We start from the raw sequence: 18,014 nt of genomic DNA on the forward strand, positions 1-18,014 counted from the left end.
TAAACATCACATCACACGAGTAAAGCAGACGGCTATCACAGGAACAAAGTGTGAGCATACTCAATTCTGATCATATTCATAGATATCAGCAGAGTTTCCACTTCTCACTCAAAATGCACCTTCTGTTCAAACGCTTCTGTAACAGTATGCGTCTCTATTTACAGACCTCATACACTATGTAAAATGCTTTGTTTTGTGCGTTGTGAGCAGTGTGGTCCACTGGCTTTAGTAGACTTCTGAAAATGCCATGATTTCCTGCATAAAGATCAGTACTGTAATATTCTTCAGAATCATTAGAACATTCCTGATAGACAGCTACTGTAATCCTGCTGGATTGACACCTGCCACCTACTGCCCTACTTCAGTTTATATTCTTTGGTATGCCTCAATGTCAATGGACAATGTCAAAAACTGAGTGTTTTTTATGTTAGTGGAGTATAACTGTATTAGTTGTACTGTGAATTTCTTTTTTGACACTGTTGTGCATTTCTCAAAGACTTTTACATTTTTACCGTTAGGCTGAGATTGTCATAGCATAGTGAAGTAGAGCGCAGGTATCTCTGCATTTATGACTTCATATGAAGAGTCCTTCAGCAATATTTGCATTTACCTATTTTTTCCTACTCTGAATGTTTAACAAACCTAGTTTTATCGCAACAAATAATCTATATTCTTTTAATCTATATTCTTTATTTACTGAAATGGACCAAATGCAAAACCAAATTAAAGGCCAAATGACAAGTGCTTAAACTCAATTGATATTGTGGTGAAATGCTGGATGACAGATAAGCATGCACTGTGTCCTGTCGTTTCGATGCGATAGAAATTAGGTTTGACAGCACTGCCTGGTGGCATTAGTTTTAATTTTATACCAGCATCAGGAGGAGACAGCTCTACTACTGGTTAAGCTACTTGCCACGTCAAAGATTTGTACATTAATACATCTGTTACAAGTGCAGCTATGAGAAATTCAGACTCAGTAACCCCAGAATCAGTCACACTGCCCTTCTATTGCGCCTATCTGAGTCGGGCTGGGAAATATTTGCATTATTTACTTTCAGTTTTCAGACTGACTGTATCATTTGATAATGACCTCATCTCTTGTCTGTTGAAAACATAAAACTAAATCTGCTCAATAAATGTTGAACACACAACAGTTGTCTTTCACAAGTTTAGTTAAAAAAAAGGTGTTCAAATAGTGACATCTATCATTTATTACGTGAACTGCAGGTGCACTCGTTCACCCAGAAATGGAAATGGTCATTTACTCGCGCTTATATCGTTCCAAACTCAAGCTTTCGGCGTTCATCGCCTAAACACATTGATTTGCACTGAATTCAAGAGATTTCTGCCCCTCCATTAAAAGCCAATTCTACCTAAACTTAAACGCTTCGAGAAGTTTTGATGAGCTCTGGACGCCGATCAATGTTTATGTGAATTAAAGCCTGAATTAAATATGTTCATCATATAAAGCTATCGTGTATCACCCACTCGATTCACATGGATTACTTTTATGGTCTCATGACCATTTTGAAGCGCCAAAGTTTAAGTGAAACGGTCTTTTAATCTGTCACGTTTCATTAAAATATATTGATTTGTGTTTCAGGTAGAGTAGCGCTACATAATTTTGGACTCGAATGAAAACAACGAGGATGTGAGGGATAGAAGTACAGTGCGTTTAACGGATTTTCTCAGCTGACGAAACGTCTTCAAGAAAAGAAAAGAAAAATCCAGTAGACAAACTCAATCCGTGTATCATTCGATCATTCGTTTTTTGATTTAATATTGAAAGTAGAAAAATGAGAAAACGGCTCCTTTTTCGTTTTTTTTGTTTTTTTCCAAAAAACGAAAAACGAGAATTCAGCTTAAATGTTCGTCTTTCGTTCATGGGTGGAAAAATGAATAAACAGCTTGAATATTCGATTTCTACATGTGGGCGGGAATTAAACGCCCCTTTCTGCCCTCAGCCGAAGATCAAACCGTGCCATCATCAGTTCTTCCGCAGTATCACGCAGCAGAATAATAGTCCTCCACTGCTGCAGTTGTACGGATTAATAACCCATTTTATCAATTTCATATTTTTCAAACAGACTAATGAATAGCTCGACACAACTCGTACCGGGGCAGAGTCTAGACAGGGCTTTCTTCTGTGTAGATATAAATTATATTCTTTGCATCAGCTGGGCATACAACTTTCATTGTCGTGATCACGAGAAAATGTGATAAGGAGACAACAACTTTCGTTATGTCGAGATCACGAGAAAATATTATGTCGTGATAACGAGAAAACAACTTTCGTTATGTTGTGATCACGAGAAAATGACTTATGTTAAGATCACGAGATAATTAGGTTGTGATCACGACAAAACAAGAAAAAAAACTAATAATCCATGGCCTCTTAGGACTTCCATAGTTTTGACTCTAAACTTTTGATTAAATAAATTAAGAATAATAATGTTTTCAAACTTTCCAAACACAACGCAAATAAGAGATTCATTGCGCAGCCCTATGCTCCAGAGAATCAAGTGCACAGCCACCTTTAGAATTTTGTCTTTGAACTTCAGTTTTTGCAGTGGCGGTATAGCATCACTGTTGAAGAGTCATTAGCTGGTGAAGTGGATTTTCTTATCGTAGAGTTAATTAAATCACGTGCATTGCAATGTTTGAAGCAGATGTCATAAATGTCAGTAGACCAGGAAGTTTTTAAAACGAGTAGTTCATTCATAAATTCATACAACCTTATCTTCACGCTGTGTAAATACAAACAGAAGACAGAAGACAACGAACGCAGCGCTGAAAAAGGGCGGAGCTACATGAGGTCTACTGATCAGTCAATAAGTCTGCCCTGCGGGTGAAGTGATATCAGCTTCATCGATTATAAAGGGGGCACTCTGTGCTCGCTTTCCTTATATAACCCATTCATAAATTGAATAAAACTTTTATTTTTCATGCTGCCAAGTACGCAATGCAAAGTTTCAGGAGTGACGACCACATGAAAATGTGGGACTGAATCTGAATTTGCCATGTTTGACATTGAACATTAACATTAGACCCGCCACTTGTTCCTGTAATATGTTTCTTTGCTTTTTTATTATTTTCATTTCATCTTTTAATGCAATGTTTACATTAATAGGCCAATCTTACCATTCTTAGTAGGATAGGCTCCTACATACGTCTGTAAGCAGTATCGCTAACTTCTGCCACATCTGACCCCCTCTAGTCTACAAAACCCCCCAGTCATCAAAAACAGTCAGCAAACCCAGAAGCCCAGAACATCCGACAGGAAGAGAGCGACAGGTCCTCTTATGTCCTGAAATCAGATTCTTCGGGGCTGCCACAGAGACGGTGTGCTTTCTCAACACACATTCACATATGTCAGGTAGAGGTGACATTTCCTGCACACTATTTCATGAAAAACAGCTTACAGGATCTTTTAAGTGTCATACACACATCAGAGCTTTACCTTTGTTTTCCGATTCACAGGGCTGCTGAGGCAACAGTACACAGGTCAGGACCTTGTCTCCAGACTCGGGGTCCACATCCGTCTGGAAGGTGAGCAGTGGTTGAGACTGGTTCTCTGACAGCCAGAGAGCTTTGAGTCGTAGAGAGGTCAGGGTCAAGGGCAGGTAGAGCAGCCTTCACAGAGATACGGACAGAATATCATTCACAAGAAGCGCTTCTGCCTCGCTTTAATGCTGCTACTGCAAACTCTCAAAGCGGGACAATTGGTATGTTCTCCTACTAGTCCTAATGTGGCGGGCATGCATGTGTTTTTACAGGCTTTATTACTCAGTAATGTTTAATAAATGAAATGCCCTTTTTTAAACTAATCTGACAAAGTGAAAAAGCATATTCAACAAGACGATTTTATCCATCAGAAATGGACTTGATTGTAGAAAAGGGGCGTTACATGCCATAATAGAGCCTGGTGGTTCAAAGATAAGTGTGATTTGTGAAGTTGTTCAACAAATGAACATGACACAGGAGAAAGTTTCCACCAGTGTTAGGGGGAATACATTACAAGTAATTTGAGTTATGTAATCAGATTACTTTTTTCAAGTAACTAGTAAAGTACCATTATTTAAAACAAAATCTGAGTTACATTTTCAAATAAGTAATGCAAGTTACTTTGTTTTCCCATTTATTCGCTGGGAGTGAGTTGCAGAGGCACTTCCTTCAGCCTGAGGCTTATTCATTTCACTTTTGGTGTGAAAGGATTGTAGAAAATATAACTTTTGGGTTTTTGTTATCAAAAAACAAATAAGCAAGCCCAGCCCAAGGGACAAAAAGTAATGCAAAAGTAACATAACACATTACTCTCCATAAAAAGTAATGCAATTAGTTATTTTTTATAGAGTAATGCAATATTGTAAAAGTAACTTTCGCCAACACTGGTTACCACAATATGATTAGAGATTATCAAGGCATTTTTTTCTTTTGAAATAACATTATGAATCATGCATAAATGAATTATGCACAATAAGATTGTTATTAGTTATCAATTTTAGCTATATGGATCACCACTGAAGATTATTTTCATTGTTGTCTGTAAAAACAAGAAAAAAAAATGAAACAATGGTACAATACAGTGGTTTTATTCTGTAAATCATGTTTACAGTAATGGACTTACAGTGGAAGTCTATGGAGCAAGTGCACTAGAGGATTTAAAAGCAGAAATGTGCAGCTTGTATTTTTGTTACCAAATTTATATGAATACTTCTGTTCAGCAGCATAATATTTGAGTTGTAAAGTTCTCTCCATGTGGATTCATTTCTGTATGCATTACTGACTGTGGATTTGTTTGTAGTTTAACGCCATGCCAGCTAACACGGCTATATTCATGGCGAGAAAAGGGGAAAATAAATAAATATATAAATAATGATAGACAGACTTTTATAAGAGGTTTTTAAAATGTATCTTTGATAAAAATTCTAAAACTAAAACTGGTGTCACTTTATTAAAAATATTTTCATAAGAGTCAACTGAAATTTAAAGAGTCCTAATGGAGTTCAAGACATCACACTGCACCAAAATATGCTTTAGTGATAAAAGACTCTGGCAAGAGGGGCTTAAAGGAGGCTCTTCACCCATTAACAAAAATGCACAGGTTAGTCTGGAGTGGCCTATTCAACAGCGTGTGTAGATAATATGGTCCCAGTGATTAAAATGTACACCCATTAATGAAAACTGTGTCATCATTTACTCACCATCATGTCAATTCATAAGACTTTCATTCATCTTTGAAACACATATGATATTTTTTAATGAAATGAGAGAGAGAGTCCACCATAATCCGTGTATCATTCGATCATTCGTTTTTTGATTTAATATTGAAAGTAGAAAAATTTGAAAACGGTTTTCGTTTTTTTGTTTTTTTCCAAAAAACGAAAAACGAGAATTCAGCTTAAATTTACGTTTTTCGTTCATGGGTAGAAAAATGAATAAACAGCTTAAATATTTGATTTCTACACGTGGGCGGGAATTAGACGCCCCTTTCTGCTGATTGGTCAGCCGAAGATCAAACCGTGCCATCATCAGTTCTTCTGCAGTATCACGCAGCAAAATAATAGTCCTCCATTGCTGCAGTTGTACGGATTAATAACCCATTTTATCAATTTCATATTTTTCTCATCAAACAGACTAATGAATGGCTCGACACAACTCGTACCGGGGCAGAGTCTAGACAGGTATTTCGTCTGTGTAGACCAGCGGTTCTTAAAGTGATAGGGGTTCCGTGAAATAATTTGCTATAGCCGAAAGTATTTCCAGACTGTAAAGTCGCTTTTTTTTTTTTATCATGATACATAGGCCTACTGTGATTTATTCCAAAGTGACTTATATGATGCATTTAATGTAAAATAATCTAAATGAAGCCTCTTAAAAGACAAGTATTCCCTGTTGATACTGCGGAACAACTGATGATGGCACGGTTTGATCTTCGGCTGACCAATCAGCAGAAAGGGGTGTTTAATTCCCGCCCACGTGTAGAAATCGAATATTCAAGCTGTTTATTCATTTTTGTACCCTTGAACGAAAAACGAAAATTTAAACTGAATTCTCGTTTTTTGGAAAAAAACGAAAAAACGAAAAAGGAGACGAATGATCGAATGATACACGGATTAAAAACGCCATAAAATAGATTTGAAAGTTGTGAGTTGTAAAAAATTACATGATTTAGGACCTTTATACAGTGCGTGCCATCCCTCACAGCCTCATTCATTCAATAGAACAAAAGTCTTATGGGTTTGGAACTACACGAGTAATTGATAGAATTTTTCATTTTTGGATTACTATCTCTTTAAGAAACATATTTTATGTGGAGAAAGGAAAATGGGAAAAAAACTGCTTACAAGTACTTATTAATTTATTTACACATTTTAAAATACACAAATACAGTGGCAATACAAATGAGGGAAAAAAAATCTTCCAGGGAAAGAAGATCCATAATTCCACCTGATACAGCACAGTGTGATGCAGAAGGACTGGCCAAGCAGTCGTGTGTAGAATGAACCAGAAAATGAAAGAGAAATCCATAATAGCTCGATCCCCGACAAAGTGTACTTGTGCCTACATTTAAACACCACCAGTACGGGAGCGGCTGTTTCTGTGAGACCACCAGTGGAGAGAAAGAATTACTAACTTATCAAATCTAGAACAGAACAAAGTTCCTCGCACCTCTCTAAGCACTAGCCTTTTCCCCAAACTCATAATACACACACAGACAGTGGCTATGAAAAAATGGTACTTTGCCATCACTAGAAACATCCTATATACATGACAACAGAATTTAAGAGTTTCACCACTATCCCCCCCCCATGACTACAGAAAAAGCCTATGCTCTACTCTGCTGAATGATACAGACAGGCAGCTCGCCTTCCACGTCCTGTGACTTATAGCACCAGTAAGTCAAGGAACCACACTTCTGAAACAAGGGAAGAGTAGTACTAAAAGCATTGGTAATACTCAGTAAATAAAGTTGAAGAAAAACAAAAACTTGCATCGCAATTGTTAAAAGTGTCAGTCAAAAGAAAACAAAAACAAATCAGGCATGGCTTAAATGATGGCTGGTGTATTCTCAATGAGACAAGCTGGGCTCAGGACATCCATTTCCAAATCCAAACACAAAATGTTAAAAGAAAATGTGCCCGTTTGTCTCAACAAATGCCCCAAGTTTTTCATGTTTATACCCTCAGGTCAGAAAAATTAAGCTCTTTTTCTCATTATTGGACTTCTTAAACGGCTATAAATGTCTTTCAGTGACATTGTCCAACAGTCTTGACCCAACCATGTGTGCCTGCATTACTGTAAAAGCACTAAGCTTAGTTCAGGGGGTAAAAAGAAACAAAGAGCAACATTAATAACATCAACAACTGTACAATACAGGCATTTCACAGCTTTCGAGAAACAAAAAAAAAAAGCTTGAGGGAATGCAATAAAATCAATGAGCAATTGTTGATAATCGAGTTGATAAAGAGGCCAGGTTGATGGGTGCAACAAACTAAAAATAATCTAAAAAGGTGTGAAGGTGGTATTGTGGGTATGACTACTCGAACCTTTGCTGTATGTTTCTCTGTCTGGCCTTCGACATAATAAACTACAAAATGACATAAAAAGGACACTGCCTTCATCCTGCCACATGAACAAACAGGCTTTCAAACGTTCAATTTAATTCTGCACATTTCATTAAGCTTAATGCTGTTAAACTAGCAAAAAGAGAAAAAGATTCACCTGCAAAAAACTGTAACCAGTGTGAAATCAATTTAATCTCTGTTGTACATAAACAAAAAGACAAAAATAAAAGATTACGGTAAGCAAAATGTCAATGGCTATCAGTACAGCTGCATTCCAAGCTGTGTAAAAGTAATTTTTTTGCAACAGGAGAGGGTGAATTGCGCAATCAGAGCTGTTGTACATGGCTTTAGCCAAGAAGCTCTGCTTTGCGAAGAGGCCCCTGGATGGCAGGCGGATGGCCCTCTCCTTCTGGTGTGTGTCAGAGGGCTGAAAGCAGTGATGGCCAAGAATCACGCCCCGCCCCACCCCCCTGTCCCTCCCATCTCGCCAGCGATTGTCTGGCAAAAAGTAATGTTAACAAGCCCAACTGATGTGCCCAGGTGTCTTGGAGTAGTGTAGGTAAGGAAATGTTTGTGTGTGTGTGTGGAGTGTGTGTGAAAAGAAGAAAACCAAAATCTGTCCATCTCTCGAATTTGCGTGACTCTCAAGTGTGTTTAAATGCATTGAGAGGAAGGTGGAAATTAAGTCTCTTGTTTCGATTTGATTTGCTGAGGTTGATTTCACATGGTTAGAGGCTGCTGGAGAAGTCCTAGTGCAGATCAGGGCCATGGTTGGTCTGCTCTTGAGGTGTGTGGAGGGTCTCATCGAGGTACGGCAGACTGCAGGCCACTTGGGGTGACGCGAGAAAGAGCCTGGAGTGGGGAGGAGAAACAGACACATCAGTTTCTGAATGCCACATGGTATAAATGCAAACTGTTCCTGAGAGAATCTCAGTAGCTTTCTGAGTTTTTTTTAAAAGGCAATTCACACTGCACTGATAGACATAGACCAATGGTGACAGCTGACCAGTACGTCACTTATCAGACATTCCAAGACCCGACAAACGCCGTATTAACATGTTCCATTGGCAGAAACAAGCACTGACCAATGCCAAAAGACACCGACAGGAGTAACACATGATCAGACAAAACCCAATGAATGGGTCTGTTACTGTTTGTCGACGTCTGTCGGTGCAGAGTGTGAATTGGCCTGAACAGTGCAATTTTAGTTTGGCTACGTTCAAGCAGTCAGTATTTTGGAGTGATAACTGTTAGGTGTGACTCTTCAAAAAGATTAGATGATGGATTAGATGGACGTCACCAAATGACTTCACTAACTCTTGCATAATGCCTGTACCCACAGCAACAAATAATGATAATAAATAAACACGTATTGAATTTGAATCACGCTACTCTTGAAAGGTTTGGGGTGGGTAAGACTTTTAAAAAATATTTATAAAGTCTCAATGCAGCAATTATAAAAAAAAAATACAATAATATAAACATAATAAAAAATAAAAAATACAGTAAAAACAATATTACAGTTAAATATTTAGTTATATTGTTTTTTTTTCTAACTAACTAATGAGCTATGAAAATTTTATGGCTTCCTGAGGTAAATGTGAGATTGTGACTTTTTTTTTTACATAAATACATTAATAAAAGCTGTTCTATTGATGTCTTTTAACAGTCGAAACTTTGAGCAATTAAAATTAAACATCATTCAGTCAATGATTTCGGCCCTCCAAAAGACCAAAACAGAAAATTCACTTTTGGCTGAAACTTTTTGGTGCATCACTAGTTCTTACAAGGCGGTAACTGTTTGTGCCTGCATGGTTTGAGTCCTAAATATTTTAGGTGGTCCTAGGGCCGTCCTCTGAGCTCCCCCATGGCCTGTCACAGCAGAGGGCAAATAGCAGGAGAGGGGGGAACAAGGTTTATAACACCAAACACAAAGTGGGTAAAAAAACAATGAATACTGTATATTTTGTTTCCACACAGGAACACAAATGGCGGGTTATCTCAAGATCGGAGGAGGGGCGACAGCTAATTGTGTTTTGCACCTTCAGATGCACAATAAAATCTGAGGTGATTAATTACTAGGTGGGGATACATTTTTCATGATCCTCCGTCAAAGGCAGGGCAGTGCAGGGGGCCCACGAGGACTCTAGGGCCAATCATGTGACGGCTGCTCGAAAGGGCGGGGGTGAATTCATCTGACGTTACAGAGGGAACAAAAGAGCTGCAGAGGTGAGTCGTTCAGCCAAACTGAGACTACCAGTAAACACATTTCATTCAGGGCACAAACAATAATGAAGGAGTTTTCTGTAAACTGAGGTCATAAGCAGCAGTTTTACACTCAAACAACTGAAAGCAAAAATGCTTGTAAGTGTAAAGCTGCACTGATTAAGAGGGCGCAGGAGCAGTCTGGGTGGTCACACTGCATGCCAGAGAGAGCCAAAACCAAGCACTGGGGGTTAAAAGAGTGAAACAGAAAGAGGCATCCCAGGCAACTAGAGGTTATGGATACATCACAGTAAGAGTGTAGAAGCACACGCTCACAAGCAGAGGGCGCTGCACAGCACACAATCAAGAACGCTCTGCTGCAAGGCATTTGTGCTTCAGCAACTGATTTTGAATTAGCTCTCCAACACTAGATTAAACTTTTGTCAACTATTAGGTTCTCTAAATACATCTATGAGTACATGGTGATCGTGAGCAGGCTGCTATATGACGTTTGTGACAGATGGTCTGGTGGGCATATGTGCATATGTGAACATACTACTTTTGTTTTTTGTTTTTTTGCACTAAATGAAAGCAGAGTGCCTTATGTTTACAACATCATAACTCTTGATCTGATCAAATCTGAGCACTAGGATATAGAGATACGTCGGCCAGAAAATTCACATGACTAAAAGGAATGATAATGCATCCTCAAACCCATGAAGGGTTGAAATGATGCTTTAAACTGGTTTGATAGCAGGGAAATATTTCTGGAGACTGATGCTTTAGCACATTTCTTTAGTAAAAAATAAGCAAAAGCCCAACAGTCTAGATTCAGCAACCCTCTACACCCACCTTGGCAATATAATCGCCATTGGCTAGTACATTTTTTTGTTTACTCGCCAGACTGATATACCATTTTACACACACACACACACACGATTCCACCAAATCAGCTTATCTTTGTAAAATGGCACAGCTTCTTAAATAACTGAATGTACACACTTAACTTCAGTCAATCAAACATTATATTATGATATTATGATAATTAAGCACTATTTAATGATAGAACTTTAGTGATTAAAACTAAAACTTGGTAACCATGTATGCATGAATATTTGTAATTTTAACTGAACATAGGACTGGTGGTGATGCTTAAGATATTGTTGGTCATAGATAATAGTAATTCATTATTATTATTAAAAAATAATAATACTGCTACTACTATTATTATCTGCTGGGTTCATAAATATTATTAATGGTTATCAGCGTTCGCTCGAATGGATTTGCTGAAATCAAAACAGGGCCAGCCAATGAAATTGCCGTTTGCGCATTAGTTCCACCCACTACCCGAGAAGCTGGCATATCTTCAGCTTGTTCTTAAAAGCTGAATAATTCTAAATGAACTCTAAAGGAAAATATAACAAAGCAAACCGTTTACACGTAGCGCGCCGATTCAGCGTGGTGTATAAGAGTCTCGCTGTCTCTCTTTGCATATGTGCATGTGCGAGTGAAAATATATCTGTGCTAAACTTATAATTAGCCTCCATCTCACACACTGGCGAGTAAAATCTAAGAATTTATTAGCCAATGGCTAACGATAGACATCATTTAGTCGCCCAGAGTAAGATTTAGTCACATATGCGAGTGATTTATGCAATGTAGAGGGTTGTTCAGTTAAAAATGGTTCAGGAGATAACAATACTGTGCATCTGTGAGTAACGCATCACATCATCTGGTGTTATGAATTACTTTCTCTGCAAAGATTAAAAATACCATCTGAGTCATTAGAGTGGGGTGGGAGGTCATAAACTGCTAACCGGGATGAAACCGGAATAAAGTATGCAAGAATCCCAGACTATGAATACTGGTGGTTTCGGTGTACTTCAGTACTAACCTTAGTTCCATAAATATTTTCCCATTCATTTTATCCATAGAAATTCTTCAATTAAGAGCCACAAAAAAAACCAACAACCAGCCAGCTTTGAGATTAATCTGAATGAGGGGTGTAACTACACGTATTCGTACCAAAAATTTTCCGATACGGGTCTTCTGGTTAAGCACACATGTTGTGTACCAAACAAATGCAGTGCTGTTTGACCACTGCACGTGCGGAACTTCTGTGTGCGGAACATAATTTGAAATGGGAGTCCCCCCCCCCAGGATAGGAAAGAACCAGTTATATCAATATATTTTGACACTTTGAACACATCTGAAAAATAACACAGAATCACACAGAGTGAGCTGCTGTGGGAAAAGTGCCTTATCCAAGTTGTCCTAAACATAAAACATGCTTTATATTAATTGCTTCAAACTAGCTGAACAGTGACTTCAAAACCAAGTTGTGTATCGAACTGTCATTTTTGTGTACCTTGACACATCTAGTCTTCAATACAAACTTTGATTTGAAGCATAAAAGTGCTTATGAGTATTTTTTAATCTGACTTAGGTACAATACTGTGTACTTGAAATCTGTTACGAGTGAATGAACTACAATCTCATGAAAGACTACCAATGGATACAATTAAAAATGACGGTACAATATGTGTGGTGTGTGGTGTCAGTGTCGTGCGCTTTGCTTGGCCATTTGTTGGGATAAACAGGAAAGTGTGTCCAGCTGAATTCAATTTGAGTTTTGTTAAACTAATTAAAAAGAAGCTTAGTTTACCGCGGAAGCGGTCGCGGCTGCGGTCGTGTGAAGCTTTGGATAAAAGCGTCTGCTAAATGACTAAAAGTAAAGTAACTAAAAAATATAATACTACCAATTCATTAATTAGGTACAAAAAATTTTTTTTTTAAGTTGAAAGCAAAATATTTAGAAGCCATTCTGATGGATTCTGAATGGAAGTCAATGAAGATGATGCCTCACTTACGCTTTTGTGCAGAAACTAGCTTGTAACGTCAGACACAGACTGCCTGGGTGCTAATTTTCAACAGTTTGCATGACATTCTTTTGGTATTCACAAGAGAATCTCAGAGCTGATGGCAGATTTCTGTTTCTCTATGGAGAAAATGAATGTTTTTTTTTTTACATCTGGAGCCCGACTGTGGCGCTATGTTTGAATAACACCACAAGCCTTTGCTAAACATCTGACTGCTTCATCTGAATTACAGTTGGGAATGAAGTGAAGTCTCTCTTCATTCTGTGTGGTGAGTGATGTGCTGCGTAACAGCCGTACAGCAGTGATGTGGGACAGGGAGCCACCTATTACTTAATAGAGGGCAGTGGAGGTAGTCCAAGTAAAAAAAAATTTTTAAAAACACCCAATTGTCACTCACCCAAAGCTGTCTCTCATACCAGACCATGGCGAGCATCTACTTGCCGTGGTGATCATAGGGAATGCTATTCTGAAATGGGTGGGTGGGCGAGTGGAGTGGGAAACATATTCATTCGTGATAAAAAAAAATCAACAACAATGTGGTAAACACCTCAAAAAATGCAGATCTGAACAGAAGCGTTAACAGCAAATATTCAAATCACCAGAGACTCTTCTAGACAGAATTATGACTCTGGGCAGCATTTCAAGAATGTGTGACATGTTCTGAAAAGAACTCTACACAAATAAGATCCAAAATATGTGGCAGTGGTTACACAATACAGGGCTCAACAATAAGGATGGCCCAATGCTTGCGTTTCAACTATCCTTACATTTATAAATTATGTAATGCTTGCTTTGCAAATGATACATTTTTGAGTTCTGTGATGTTTGAACAATGTCGTTTGCAAATTCAACTAATGTAAATATGTCAGCAATGCAATGTGACTTAGCTGGCTGACAGCGATATAGAGAGTGATTTGTGCTAGTCTTGAAAGAGTCATTTAAATAGGTTTGGAAAACAAATTTTTTTGCACCGCATTCCATAATTTTACAGCAAAAATACTTTAAGTTTTTGTGCTTTTTGTCTGTAAAAATATGTTACATATATAACTGAAAAAATCTCAGAAATAAGTATTAAGCATTTATAAAAAATACATTTATAATAATAATTGTCTGTAATATATAATAAAAAATCCTTATTGTTGAGCCCAACAATATCAATAATAAATAATAACAACAACAATAAAACGGAGTACAAAGGGAATGAAGAAACCTTCCTTACTTCCTTATTCTTCAAATCCTACTAAGTTATTTACCAAAGTAAAACGACCTGAGCTGCATTTCCCAAAAGCATCATAACCATAAGTAGATCGTAGAACCATTGCCACCAATGGTCTCTACGATGCTTTTGAGAGACGCAGCCCAGGTTATTTACTTTTATTGTACGTCTTCTACATCTACTCACATACTGTCCATTTCACCGCTGAACACAAATTTAAAGATAAGCTATAAAGCATGTATAGCCCAAAAACACCTCTCAGAGCAGAGTGCTTTTATAATGGCATTCTAACAGCCCTGTAAACCATGACACCGGCTCCATATCATGCCAGGCCACAGCAGACACAAGCTCCATCTGAGCACTCTTTCATGGCTGTCACTCTCTATTAGGGGTGTGCCATATCATACCGTCCACAATAATACTGTATGGCGCATTTACGTTCCCTAGCGCGCACAACAACAACACCACAAACCCAATAGGCTTGTTTGAGATGAGCAAAATCTGCGCAGAACCGATCACCGGTGATCACCGCGAGATGCATGCCAGTTAGAAAAGTGTCCGAGTTACGTCCGACTTGCTCTGATGTCATGCTGACGTGTGCCAAAAACCTCTAGTGACGGCGAAGCAGCTGTGTCGGATTGCGCAGTCGGGCGCAGTTGCTCTCCACTGACTGCGCTGATCAAAAGCATGATTTTCCTCATATTTATTTTCATATAAAGCAACAGAACTGAAATTATATCATGTTTATCATCAGCACAGCACGTGAGTGAGAATAACGCGATATCCACCTTTGATCTCGTAGGTATCTGTTCCACTTCGAGAGGTCAGAACTGTCCGTCTTGACTGCGCTTATTTCACTCCTCCCCCTCACTGCAGTCGCCTACTCTCGCCTTCATTTCAGGTGAAGCGAGGCACATCTCAAACAAGCCTAATCTGATCGGTGTATGACATCAAAGTATCGCGAGAGCGGTTCTACAGTAGAGCATATTCGAGTGCACACTCTTACCATCAAAAATAGGCGAGGCGCCTTTAGCAAAGCGGAGAGCCGCTTCTGGGACACTTCTGAAACGTGTCGCAGCGCGGCTGGTGTAAACACAAGCAATTGATTAGGGTGGACGTGATCAGCTCTGGTGGCCGCGTCGGAGCCGTAACGCGCCGCAGGAGCGTGCAGTGTAAATAAGGTGTAAGTCACTCTCGCAGTATTTTGACGTCATACACCGATTGGTCTGCTTCAAGCCGAACACACAGCTGCTGCTGCCACCTTATGACAATAGATTTACACTTCGAATTAGGTAGTCTGTCATCGATGACAGTAGCTCATTGGAAAAAGATGGAAAATGCCCTTCATTTTGTTTGCACTAATAAATGCTGCTGCCTACCAGCAGTAATCACCAATAAAACGTTGTTTCATATTTTTTTCTATATCGTCATAAATATCGTTATCGCAAATATTCTTGAAATACCGTGATATAATTTTGAGGCTATATCACCCACCCCTACTCTCTATCATCTTTTCCTTTGTCTCTCTGCTGGAAAGCAATTGTGGAGGAGTTTGTTTATAAAGGTTTTCTAACCAAAGTGATCCCTTTTGTGGACTGGAAATAAAAAAGGGTCATTTAGGATCAGTGGAGCTGGGGCCGAGACTGTCAATGCTGCCAAACACACAGGCACCAGTGGGCAAAAATGCATTTCATCTTATAAAAAAGTATTTCATCTTATAAATTTGGTACCTGTGATGTGGACATGCGTGAGGTGTCCTGTCGGCCAGTTAGATCGGAGGAGGAAATGTTGACAGGGGCTCCACGGTGCAATCTCATACTGACCTTCCTCTCTCGCTCCATTCCTGGCAAAAAAAAAAAAAAGAAAGAAAGGAAGGAAGACACGTGTCATCTAAAGCCTGGAAAATGGAAAAAATTGGACACTGACACCACAAACTGGGTCATGTCCACCTAAACAAAAATCCGTCTGTTTTCCAGCGTCTGAACCACTAAGTAATTACACCAAACTGGAAACACTACATTTAACTTTGAGCTCTACAGAGAATAAACGTTATTTGAATTAAAGAAACTGAAGTTTACTGTGACTCCGGTAGAGGTGACATATGGTGGGTTTATGAGTCTATGTGCTCAACTCCTTGAGTGCTAATTGAGGCCATACTCTTCTAGGCTGCTAACAAGAGCAGTGCAGGGTCACTGTTTAAATGTCTTTCTTGTAGAAATGTGTGTGTGAGAACCTCCACCCTTCGATAAAGCAAACGCTAGTAAATTTAAGTCATGTCTAGCAAACATCCTGCTGAACATAGTAGCTTGCAACCCTTTAACCACTTCCTGTCAGCTAAGACGTCAACAAATGGCAGAAAAAAAAAATAGCTGATGAATACAAATCTGTCTTGATTCGAAGCACTGAAGAGAAAGAAAACCCTTGTGTATCTTGCAAATCAAAATAATCCTTATGTACGGACAAAAAAGATCCTCAGATGTTTGCATCATAAACATGTCTGATTTTACTTGAGTTAAAAACAAGCACCAACAGGCAGCAGTGGATGTATTACCTGTGTGTGAGGTTGGCGTGAGGGGTGTGGGAGGTGCTACTTCTTGTGTTCCTCTGGGTCGACCTGAGCTGGAAGGCATCACACCACGGGCAGCAGGATTCCGTCCATGTCGCAATCTTTCCTCTCGATCCCTCCGCTCTCTCTCCGGATCTTCTGCCGCTCTGTTTGCACCCTGAAAAGCACAACACATTATAAATGAAGAATTAAAAGATTAGTTCCTTTCCAGAATAAAAAATTCCTGATAATTTACTCACCCCCGTCATCCAAGATGTTCATGTCGTTCTGTCTTCAGTCAAAAAGAAATTAAGGTTTTTGAGAAACCCATTGAAGTCCACTATATGGAGAAAATTCCTGGAATGTTTTCCTCAAAAACCTTAATTTCTTTTCGACTGAAGAAAGACATGAACATCTTGGATGACATGGGGGTGAGTAAATTATCAGGAAATTTTTATTCTGGAAGTTAACTAATCCTTTAAGGCTTTAAAAGACCACCATAAAAACCAACAAAAATGTAAGGAATACGGCATGCATGCAAAGACAACTCATATGATACTCACAAATTTAAGCATATTCCAGTCAAACACATAGTCGTATGAAAAGCCTTGTCTGTGGAAAAGGTTCCTGAAGAGCTGTCTCAGGTAAGAATAGTCTGGCTTGTCGTCAAAGCGAAGGGAGCGGCAAAAGTTGAGGTATGTGGCAAACTCAGCTGGAAACGAACAAAAGGCAAATTAAATTAAATTTATGTTTTGTGGCTTTCAGTCAGTTTGGTCACATTTGAAGTCATCAACACAACTGTTCAAAAGTTTAGAGTTGGTAAGATTTTTTTCATGGCTTTAAAATAAGTCTCATATGCTCACTAAGACTGCATTTATTTGATCAAAACAGTAAAAAAAAAAAGTCATATTGAAATATTATTACAATTGAAATAATATTTCAATGTTTTACTATATTTTAAAATTTAATTTATAGCTTTGATGGCAAAGCTGAATGTTCAGCAGGCATTACTCCAGTCTTCACATGATCCTTCAGAAACCACTCTAATATGCTTTCAGGAATCTTTGATGAATAGAACGTAAAAAAAAAAAAAAAAAACATTATAATTGAACTGTCCAATCAAATGCTGTCGTCTTCCACCTGCCTCCAACTAGCAAGTAGCTTATAGTCTGTGGCTGCGATGTAATGTAGTTTAAGCCTATTGGCTACTTAAAAAAACCCTTATATGTATAAACCGAAGCTTACATGGGTATCCTTTACACAGGACTTCAATAGGAGTGGACATTTTCTTCTCGCTGATTCGCTCATACTTCTGTCTCTTTGTGGCAGCCTTCAGACCCTGCCATGGCAGAGAGCCCAGGTTGAAGTACATGAGCACATAGCCAAGAGACTCCAAGTCATCTCGTCTGGATTGCTCTGTGAAAGAAAGCACAGACGATAAACACTATGTCATTAGGATGGCCAGACTATAACAGGTGTAGTGGCTTAATCCTAAATGTTAGGGTGATGACAGGTCAGGTCTGAAAATACAGGAGGTTTCATTATTATATTATTATTATTATTATTATTATTATTATTATTATAAGTCAGGGTACCTA

At 38.6% G+C, this 18,014-nt stretch overlaps 1 protein-coding gene across 1 annotated transcript in view; it reads right to left on the minus strand.

Annotated features, from left to right (window-relative positions):
* Positions 1-6,778: 6,778 nt before the first annotated feature.
* Positions 6,779-18,014, minus strand: part of LOC107720075 (casein kinase I-like) — a 35,232-nt gene continuing 23,996 nt past the window's right edge. Inside the window, exons 5-9 of the mRNA XM_016527680.1 lie at positions 17,662-17,832; positions 16,980-17,128; positions 16,423-16,594; positions 15,602-15,714; positions 6,779-8,423 (exon numbers count right to left, since the gene is read on the minus strand). Coding sequence (XP_016383166.1) covers positions 8,373-8,423; positions 15,602-15,714; positions 16,423-16,594; positions 16,980-17,128; positions 17,662-17,832 — 656 coding nt within the window. The 3' untranslated portion in view covers positions 6,779-8,372. The remainder of the gene's footprint in view (positions 8,424-15,601; positions 15,715-16,422; positions 16,595-16,979; positions 17,129-17,661; positions 17,833-18,014) is intronic.

This window comes from Sinocyclocheilus rhinocerous, unplaced genomic scaffold (assembly GCF_001515625.1).
Source record: "Sinocyclocheilus rhinocerous isolate Xijiao unplaced genomic scaffold, SAMN03320098_v1.1 scaffold273, whole genome shotgun sequence".
Classification (NCBI taxonomy): Eukaryota; Metazoa; Chordata; class Actinopteri; order Cypriniformes; family Cyprinidae; genus Sinocyclocheilus; species Sinocyclocheilus rhinocerous.